The sequence below is a fragment of the Octodon degus genome, unplaced genomic scaffold (assembly GCF_000260255.1).
Source record: "Octodon degus isolate 3935 unplaced genomic scaffold, OctDeg1.0 scaffold00266, whole genome shotgun sequence".
Taxonomy (NCBI): domain Eukaryota; kingdom Metazoa; phylum Chordata; class Mammalia; order Rodentia; family Octodontidae; genus Octodon; species Octodon degus.
In genome coordinates this window covers 2,414,249-2,424,915 of record NW_004524842.1, presented here as the reverse complement: position 1 = coordinate 2,424,915, position 10,667 = coordinate 2,414,249, and the positions used below count along the sequence as shown (strand labels likewise).

General features: G+C 37.4%; 1 protein-coding gene across 2 annotated transcripts in view; it reads right to left on the bottom strand.

Annotated features, from left to right (window-relative positions):
* The window catches only part of Ulk2 (unc-51 like autophagy activating kinase 2), a 113,740-nt gene that overhangs the window by 14,247 nt on the left and 88,826 nt on the right, over positions 1-10,667 (bottom strand). The window contains exons 16-20 of one of the 2 annotated variants that reach the window (XM_004646376.3): positions 8,646-8,791; positions 6,853-6,933; positions 3,644-3,930; positions 2,915-3,102; positions 2,457-2,560 (exon numbers count right to left, since the gene is read on the bottom strand). In XM_004646376.3, coding sequence (XP_004646433.1) covers positions 2,457-2,560; positions 2,915-3,102; positions 3,644-3,930; positions 6,853-6,933; positions 8,646-8,791 — 806 coding nt within the window. The remainder of the gene's footprint in view (positions 1-2,456; positions 2,561-2,914; positions 3,103-3,643; positions 3,931-6,852; positions 6,934-8,645; positions 8,792-10,667) is intronic. The other variant, XM_023706610.1, reaches the window with a different exon arrangement.

Sequence of the window (10,667 nt, the reverse complement as noted above, 5' to 3'; positions counted from 1 at the left end):
GACAATCTTCCTGCCTCAGCCTCCTGAGTGCTGGGATTACAGGTGTGTGCCACAACACCCAGCTTTCATTAGAATATTTTAGGATCCAGTGGTGTTAATTATTTTTTGGTGGAAGTTTTTCCTATTATGAACAGTGTTTTCACTTGTCAAAACTGAAACTTCCATTTTGAAAGAGATTAGGAAAAAATGTGGCCCTGCCCCCAGGCATGCTGAACCTAGGTGTGGTAGTGCATGCCTATAACCCCAGCGCTGGGGAGGTTGAAAAAATGGGAGGATCACTAGGAGTCCAAGCTGTGAAGTGAGACCCTGTACCAAATACATTACAAAAAAAAAAAAAAAAAAAAAAAAGTGAATTGCAAAAAAAATGATCAGGTGCAAGAGAAAAAAACTTAACCAAGATGTATTTTGTGGGGCTGGGGAGACAGCTCAGTGGTCTAAGCCACCTGCCTGGCAAGCACGAGAACCAGAGTTTGATCCCCAGTACTGCATGCTATGCAAGCTTCAAAACCGGTTGTGGTGACACATGCTTGTAGACCCTGCACCAGGGAGGCTGAGACAGGAGGTTCACTATGAGTCTGAGCTGTGTAGTGAGATCAAATACATTTTTTTTAAAAAAAGTATTTTGTGCCTATTGTTTAAGAAAATCTGGTTTGACAACAATTAGTTTGAATTTATAACACATATTTAAATAGAACTAATAAAATCAGATAAGTTGTTTTCAAAAACTGTCCTAACTCCTAGTAACTGTGACTTTTAGCAACACACATAGAAGAATTCCAGATTTCAGTTTCAAGAGCTCTGCAGACCAACGACCAACTCCACATGAAATAACTGTACTGGTAAAAATGTTTTTAGGGCCAGACAGATAGCTCAGCAGATCCTTTTTTTTTTTTTTTTTTTTTTTTTTTTTTTTTTTTTTTTTTTTTTTGGCAGAACCAGGGATTGAACTCAGGCCCTTGTGCTTGCCAGGGAAGCGCTTTTTCTACTGACCCTCTGCCAGCCCTAACTCAGCAGATTAAAGCACCTACTTAGGCAGGCACAGGGACAGACTTGACTGGGGTTCGATCCCCGGGATGCTATGCTGGCCCCACCTTGGAAGCATGATGAGATGGTGACTGAGACTGGGTATGGTGGTGTGCACCTGCAATTCCAGTGCTTGGGAGGCTGAAAACAGGAAGATCACTACAAGTCCTATCTGTGAGGTGAAACCCTGTAGACCCTGTACTAAATACGTTAAAAAAAATGCTTTTAAAAACCACCATGCAGTAGCTCAGGGACAAAGCACTTGCCTAGCATGCACAAAACCCTGAATTCATCCAGAGCACAGGAAGATGAAGATGAAGACAAAGATAAAGATGGAGACAAGGATGATGATGGCAACAACAAAGACGATGATCATGGTCAAGGAAAGCACTTATTCATCCAAATCTGCATCTCAGGAAAAACTGTCTGGCAGAAGTTTTAGCCAAAAGGTTGACATTGCTAGATTATAAATAAGTAAGATAAACTATATACATCTTCAGAGGACATATTTTAGTGTCAAAGATACAGCTAGACTGAAAGTAAAAGAATGGGAAACTACACACCAACCATCCTAAGAATTACATTAGACTTCTCTCCATGCAGGCATGAAGAGTTCAGTAAAATATGAATTTCAACAGTGTTCTCTTTAGATTAGAAAATCACATCTGCTTAGATATGCTGTTGGCCCAGAGGTTCAGAGGGAAAATCAATTTAAACAATTATAAAAGGATCAGGCATGGTGTTGTACACCTGTATTTCCAGCTACTCAGGCAGCCGAGGCAGAAAGCTTGCAAGTTCAAGGTCATCCAGAGCTGCTTAGTAAGATTCTGTCTTACTGAGGGTTGGTGATGTAGCTCAGCACTTTCTGAGTTCCACCCCAGGAAGGGGTAGTGGGCATGCGGGAAAGGTTACAATAGAGCCCCAAATTTGTACATGATAATCATTTGGGGATTCCAGGAATTCATCCCCAGAAAATTCAATTAAGCAAATCTTATTTAGGTCTGGAATCTCTTTTTTTTTTGGACAAAAAGTTTGTGAAATCTAAATGGTTTATGAATGTAACAGTCCCTGGACTCCATGAAAGGTTCAGAGATCTCAGTATCAGTGGGTCTTCATAAGATTCAAGTTCTATAACAGAAATACTACTGAGTACAAGTGTGTTTAGGCTAACTTTGGCCCACATGATCCTATTAATAAAAACCAATTTAGATCAGAATTCTTTCCAACTCATAGGCTGCTAATCATCCAGACATTTTCTGTCTTATCCAGCACTGAGAAAGAAAATGAAATGACAGGGAAGACCTTAAAAACTATGAAATTATCATATATTTCTCCTGTTTTAAGCACCACCCTTGCAGTAACTCATTACAACAGTAATAATAAACTAAACATATGCTAAAAAATCATCTGCATAGAAAGCAGGTTTTTCTTACCTATATCCATTGGTCGTTCTGCATTTAAACTGTCTGTGCTGCCCTGGTGTCCACCTAAAGGTGCCTTTATTTGTTGATCTGATAATTTTCCAGTACTGACAGATCTAAAAAGAAGAGTGAAATTAGTATTGGAAAAATACACTTTTTAAGGACAGAGGAGTTAGCAGGAAGTCAAAGAACAAGGAAACAAATATAGACGCCAAACAATCCAGAGTATAAATTTTCATAATGAAATGACACAAACAGAATATTCAAGTTCAGAAAGAACTCTGTATTTATCCATTTATAGTATGTATTTATGGTTTTCAGACATTCTTAATGTATATAGTACATAGTAATAGTTACATGGCGTAAACCAGATATTGCATAATGTGGTATAATTGCTTTTATAACACAAATACATTTATTTTGTCACTATAGTTTTCATGTATAAGAACAGAAAGGAAACAGTCTTTTACCTGCCAAACACTGCCTTGTTCTGCTGCTCAGATCGATGCCGCTCATTTCCTTGTACTAAGAAGCAATGGGAACATTCCCGTGGGTCACTGCCATCTTTGGATTGCCCTTCAGCAGACCCATGACGTGTAACCAAGGCTAACAGGTTGGAAGATGCTTGTGTTTTAGGGATTTTGAAAGGAGCTGTGGTCTAAAAAAGCACATGTAAGCTAGTTAAGCATCATGCATGAAGTGTTATGAATTGGTAGGCTGTTATGAGATACTGGTCAGGAGTACAGATAATAGTTAAGTTAGACCTGGACTCAAATATGGCTCTTCTATTTATAACATGTGTAACTCTTCATTTAAGCTCTATTTGCCTCAATTTCTTTTCTGAAGATTAACGAGATCATGCACATAAATTATTATTTATTTTTTCCCATAATTTTATTGAGAGACAAATAGCAATGAGACAGTTTCAAATCAAACTGGTAGGACAGTTTCAATAATTAACACATTGCATACTGTCTTCCTAGTGGTTGTTTGCTGTACAGGATGTGGACATGATATCCTATTTACAAACACTATTACAACAAATCCCTCTATTCATTAAGCATGCACATAAATCATTAAACAAGTATTCACACCCTGCCTGGGGCACAGTGAGTATTCATCAAAATTATTCTTAGCATGAATCTTTCTATAAAGCACTACATCAGCTCATGACCGGCAAAAGGACATAAGAAATATACCTTAGTGGGAGAGCCAATGATTGTTGGTAAAGGAGTTTTAAAGAACCAATCAGAACTCCGTGGAGAGGATCCCATGTGCTTGGTAGGAGAGGTTCCAAGGCTGCCAGGCCGACTGGGCTGAGGTGAATAGTTGTATCCAGCTCCGGCATGAGATGGGCACACTGGGTCAGAGTGCTGTTTTCTGAGCTTCTGCTTGTTTTGATAGATGTCAGTTAGGGTAGGGGCGCTTTGCAGCCTAGCACCCAATAAGAGAGACTGTGGTGACTGAGCCTGTGGCACTGGAGAACCTTCCAAGAAAATGAATGTAATATTAACTCACAGTAAAAAAAGTATAAAGCAGGGCTGGCCAAATAGCTCAGCAGACTAAAATGCCTGCTTAGGCAGGAGCAGGGACAGGGGTTCGAACCCTAGCATGCTGTGACAGCCCTGCCCCTGGGGCGCACTGAGATGGTGATTGAGACTGGGTGTGGTGGTGTGCACCTGTAATCCCAGCACTTGGGAAGCTGAAAACAGGAAGATCACTATAAGTCTGATCTGTGTAGTAAGACCCTGTACTAAATACATTTAAAAAAAAAAAAAAAAAAAAAAAAAGAAGTACAAGACAAGCCAGGGAAATAGCTCAGTGGTATAAGCGCTTGCCTGGCAAGCACAAGGTTCCGAGTTTGATCCCCAGTACCACAAAAATAAATAAATAAATAAAAAATAAAATAAAAAGTACAAGGCAAAAAACTTAAGAAATAAGGGGGCGGGATATAGATCAGCAGGCATAAGTGCCAGCCTAGCAAGTGCAAGGGCCCAAGTTCAATCCCTGGTACTGGGAAGAAAAAAAAAAGACAATTATTACAATGAGAATTCTGGTGTCTTACTTTTCTTGAGGTAGTCTAACAGTTGTTAGCTTAGTAAGAGGTATATCCTCTACAAAACAACAGTAAGTACACTGTTATATTGTCAGGAGATTTAATTTAATGATGATGTATGTATCAGTTACTCTTTTCAGTGGCTGTCAACCTAGATTAATGTAAGGTCTAGAGAGATCTATAAATTTAATGGTTAAAGAAATGAAAACAACACTTAACAGGATGACTTCTAGTCTTTATGTGCATCACACTTGGTTATATGAATATAATTATTTCCTTTTTTTACATACTCTCCCCTTTGAGGGCCAGGGAGATAGCTCAGTAGAATTAAGTGCTTGCCTGGGAAGTGTAAGGGCATGAGTTCAATCCCCGGTACCACAAAAAAACACCCCAAAACAAAAAACTCTGAAATCAACCCAGTATAACTCCTTACTCAAAAACACAAAAATAAATATGTAAAATGATGGAAAAGTCATAAGGATAGTAACAGAACTATCCTGAATTTTACTATGACTAAAAATAATAACTATAGGGATATTTTATGTGTGTTGTCAGTTTTATCAGTGACATATTTAAAGCCAAGAATATTCACATTCTCTACAAAGAAAACACTTGTCTGCAGGTTTTCTTGTAATGAAAAAAGGCATCACATCAAGAGACTGGGAGACTAAGCACTCTTCTTTTATAAGCACCTTGGTGCCTCCCACAAGAGTTGCCCACTTACATGGTACTTTTATGTTAATGTGCCCAGTGCCTAGCTCACTGAGTTTGTTACACATTCTCTGGATTTTCTTGCAAACAAAACCATCACCAGTAACAGTAAAGGTACACAAATATTCCTAGTGATCTAATCATCAATGTTCTAAAACCAGACATGGACAGAAGTTTTGCTGCTGACTACTCCTGGCTTGAACTCATTCCAAACCTGACATTCAGTTCTTTACAATCATTTTCTGCCTTTTATAGAAAAAAATTTTGTAAATAAATAAGTAAAATTACTTACTTATAAATAGAAATATGGTGAATTACTTCATCTCTTTAAGCTTTATTTTTAGAAAACAAAATTTATAAAAAACTAAACTTAGAAAAAAAGTGCTTTTTTTTTTTTTTTTTGTGGAACCAGGGATTGAACTCAGGCCCTTGAGCTTGCCAGGGAAGCTCTTATTCCACTGAGCCATCTCCCCGGCCCAAAAAGTGCTTTTCTAATCTTATGTAAGATTCCTTAAACTAAGTAACTCTTCACAGGCCCATACAACACAATTTGACTTATTAAAATAAAACTCACACACATCTTTTCATCTTTTTCTTTTTTTTTAACCTAATAATAATGGGGGCTTCTTTATTAAGATAATCCAGAAGCCAAATTAAACCTTTCCTCTTTTTCAAAGCTTTCTTTTAAACAATAGGTACATGTTCTAAACTTGAACTTGTAATCCTCTTGCCTCAAAATTCTGGAGTACTGAGATTACAGGTGTGGGCCAACAAATTGGTCTGACTTAACTTTTCCATTGTGCTATAACTACTTTATGTCTGCCAGTCTCACTACACAGTGACTATCTTGAGGACAGAAACAAAATGATTCTGTGTTGTGATCTGAAACACTGATCTTGTTTCAGCCACCTTAGAAACATCTGGAAAAAGTAGGAGGACTGAACTGGGAGAGTTAGAACATCAGAGTTCTGAAAGCCTAGTTTGTCATTCCTTATTATGCTCCTGTTTGACAATGAGGAAGTCACTACCCCTATTGGTTTACCTTCTTTTCCATAAATAAGACGACATCCTATTTGCCTTTCAGAGTTCCTCTAAGATGCATTTAACAATTAATAGTTATTTGTACCTTAGTTGCAATAAATTGTTATTTAATATTAATGAAGTTCATTGCTGTCCATTTCATTCTTTTCTTCAGAGTTACAAGGTGCTCACCAGCATAAAAAAGCTCAAATAGAGTACAAAGGCTATGTGTTATGTCACACACATACTAGCTGAGAATGCCTCTAAAATCAGAGGTCTCTAGACATAAAATGCATTCTGAGCAATAAGGAAATTAGTTGAAATACCTGACAAGCCTCTAACCCTAACCTATTAACTTCTAGATAGTTAAAACATTTTAGGCCATAATAATTTTCACCTTTATTCAAATTATCTGGACTTTTATTGACTGCTTTCTCCAGATTTTATGTGAAAATCATTTAAAATAAAATATATAACATGTATTAATCAAAATAATGAAATTTGACTTTCTAGATTAATTTATCATATGTATGACAACCAAAATTTACCTAAATTATTTAATTCCTAAGACTATTTTATAATGAATTTCAAATTATTAAAATATCAAATACATTTTCCTACCTGAGGAGTTTCTACTCCTGGATTCATGGCCCTGAGGATACCCACAGCAGCACTGACTAAACTGCTCAGGAATGGTACCAACTATAAAATGAGAGATGGAGAAAGGAACAAGAAATTATTTAAGACCAATGAATAGTGTAAATAGGCAACACATGCACAAATTGCTCAATATGTACTGCAACAGACTACCAAATTTTAATCAGCTATGATTTAATGTAGAACTAACATAGAACCAAGGATATATGAACTTGGCACACTAAAGAGTATATAACTGGCCTCAAAACAAGACCAAAAGAAAAGAAGCTGGGAAAAGTAAATGAATGTAAGTGAATCAATGCCTATACAGGATGTGTAAGACAGAAGTATACGGGTTTAGGCAAAGAGCATGAGCCTTATGGAGTTAAAATGCACAGCTGACCGAAAGTCCAGAGGCTGTCCCTGTAGATTCATATTTGTGCTCAGGCCAGGCCTCTCCAGGGACTGCTCCAAGCCAATGACTAATTCTGACCTGCTGGAGTAGGTCAAGGAATTCCTCTATCAACTCAGGGCTTAGGGCTATTCCTGTAGTCTGACTATAACACTCTTAATACTGTACTACAGTCTCAAGCACCTGTTGCTCAATTTTCCCTTCTTCATACCCTCCTTTTCCAAGTACCAGACCTGTACCCTGATCTAAAGACCCTCCTTGTCTCTTCCTGTACCCTCCTCCTTATCTTTCACAGATGTTTTCCCCAGTAAATCTCTTGAGTATCTTTTACCTTCTTTGTATCCATGTCCCTGGGACCCCAAACTAAGACAAAGGGAGAGTTTGGGAAGGCCCCAGAGAACTTACTCATACAAGATGAGTATCTAAAACAAAAAGAGCACTATCCAAGTGATATGGCAGCAGGCAGGGGTTAAATTCTACAGACCTTTCTGTTGACTGCAAAGATAAGGTTTAAATATTATCTTTGGAAGACACTGGAGTATACCTCACGGACTACTAAAGGGGGTGAGGGAGGGCCAAATTTTTGTCTGAAGATTTTTTTTTTAGATAAAAAAGAAGTGATGAGATAATTTAAGGTTTCGTTGTTATTGTTATTGATTTAATCACTATCACAGGAGTTCTGGGGATTGGTTATCTATAGCCATGCTTTGCCTGCCTCCAGAGGTACACTGCTTTCCACCTTGGTTTCCACTTTCCACCCCAGCAGTTCTGACTGCAGACAGGGCCCCTCCACGCCATCTGTTCTTCCTAATACCTCAGTACTGCTTCTCATAGATGCTGCGGACCCAGTAGCTTTGGATTCCCTTACTCTGAGTTGAAGCATTTTCTCTGCCTCTTTAAATTTCACCAAATATATGGCTTGTTTTTCTGTTTAATAAGGGTTCTCCTTGTTACCGTATCAAAGTTGCCACAGTATTCCTCGTGTAGGTGGAAAGCTTCTGATGAATCTGACCTGAAGTTTTTAGTATTTAAAATTTTATACATTTGAATGATAGTTAGGTAAAGCACTATATGCATTTTAACTTAGACTTTCTGACTCTGGAATTAGAACCCAAATCTAATACGGGTGCTTTTGATATAGAAAAAACATTTATTAAATATATTTTCAGTAGTAATCCCAACAAATTTATACAGAGGTTAGCAAGGGAGAGTTCCGAGTTGGGAAAAGTAAGAAGAAAGGGTCATGGCCTCCAATCAGATCAGAATCACTACTATGGTAAGCTGATGTTCCTAAAAAGAATATATCATGTCAGATTTATTGCAGTGAAAACAAAATTGAAAAATAGCTGCTTTAAATTTTCCTTACCCAAAGGGGAAGGTGAATAAGGCCTGGAAGACCCAGTAGAGAGTCTTCGTCCAACTGTCTGTACTGTGTCTGCTGGTGCCGGGGAGCAGGATCCCAGCCTGAGGAAGCCCAAGGGGCTAGTGTTAGACCTTCGTACCACTGCAGATCTGGCAAAAAATGGAGACTTACTTACTCTAGCAGGTACCAGGATTTCTTTCTTTTTTTCTAATTTTTTTTCCCTCTCAAATTTCCTAATAATATGGCACAAAGATGACATTCTAAAAGTAGGTAGTAGAGTCACATGGAATAAATATAAAAAGTAAAAAGCAATATACAGCACAATTTCCCTCATCTCCTCTATCTGCCTAATACTCAATACTTCTCTAATCCTATTCAAAAGGTTATTAAAAATACTTTTTCAGGCTGGGGCGATAGCTCAGTGGCATAAGCATCTGCCTAACAAATGTAAGGTCCTGAGTTTGATCCCTGGTACTGCAAAAGAAAAACAAACATACAACCTAAAACTTTCTCATGTAGCCTTCCAGAATTTCTTAATGCATATATACTATAAAATGGATACATATTATTATATTTACCTTATTTGAACACCAAAGGTGATACATACTATTTTCAATCTGCTGTTATACTTTCCTTTTAGGCTCTTAAACATTACTGAAGACTCCAGAGGATTTTTATTTAACGTTATCTATTAATTATTTATTGTATTTGAGATTAACATGAGAAATTTTAAAAATTCATTAAAAATAAACCTTATTAAATTTAACATACGATGATGAAAAATAAGCATATTTACCCAAAACAAATCAGTGAGAAGCATGGCATTATTTTACATTTTGGCAAATCTCTAACATCTTAAGAGAAAACAGGTACAGTCTCAAAATTGCTTTTGTGGGCGGACCAAATAGCTCAGCTGATTAAAGCACCTGCAAGCAGGTGCAGGGGCTGGGGGTTCAATTCCCGGGCCTGCTGTGCCAGCTCCGCCCCTGGGCCTTGCTGAAACAGCAATTGAGACCTGGGCATGGTGGCACATGCCTATAATCCCAGATCTTGGGAGGCTGTAAGCAGGTAGGTCACTACAAGTCTGATCTAGTCATGAGACCCTGGACACCCTGTAGACCCTTCCCTAAAATACAAAAAAAAAAAAAAGATTCAAAATTTCTTCTGTGTTCAATATGTTATAATACATACTATTTTGAGTGAAATATAGAAAAATGAGCCAGTTTTACATAGACATATACTGAAAAATCAAAGAATATTTTGATAGCTCTTTCAGATATCTGTTTTACTCTTCTCTGATACTAAAATCAAAGTCTCAGCAAATGATGGTTTCTAAAAGGTCAGTCTGTAATGAGATCTGAAATTGTACCACAAATTCTTACACATTATTCTGTTACATTAAACTCCATTCTTCTGTGGAGTATCTTGCAATTTGAAAAAATTTTTATTTGTGCATTTTTGAACATTTCATTTCTGGACAATGTCAGTTCACTGAGTTATACAGATATTCTAAATATTGTATAATATATATTATACAATAGTAAAAAGCCACATTCATACCAAAGTCAGCCATTAATCTTTTTTTTTTTTGTCTTTTGAGAAAAGATCTCGCTGTGCATTTCAGGCTCGCCTTGAGCTCACCTTGTAGCACAGGTTCCAAATCACAATGACCCTCCTGCCTCAGCCTCCCAAGTGCTGAGATTAAAGACATGTGCCAGCATGCCTGGCATCACCCATTAATCTTAACAGAAATGTCTAACAAGACATAAACAGAAGCTGTCAAGATCCTAATAGTCAACAGCACTATATGCACATCAATGATTATAGTGTCACAGTCTGTAATAGTGAAATTTTGTAAATAGCATCACCAACTTGTGAATGGATAAAGATGTGATCTTTTTATAATAATGGAACACTACTCTACCATAAAATATTTTTAGTAACCTTTTGAATAGGAAGTGTTAATAACAGAAGTGCCAATTACAGAACTGTTGAGAATCAGGCAGATAGAGGAGGTGAGAGAGA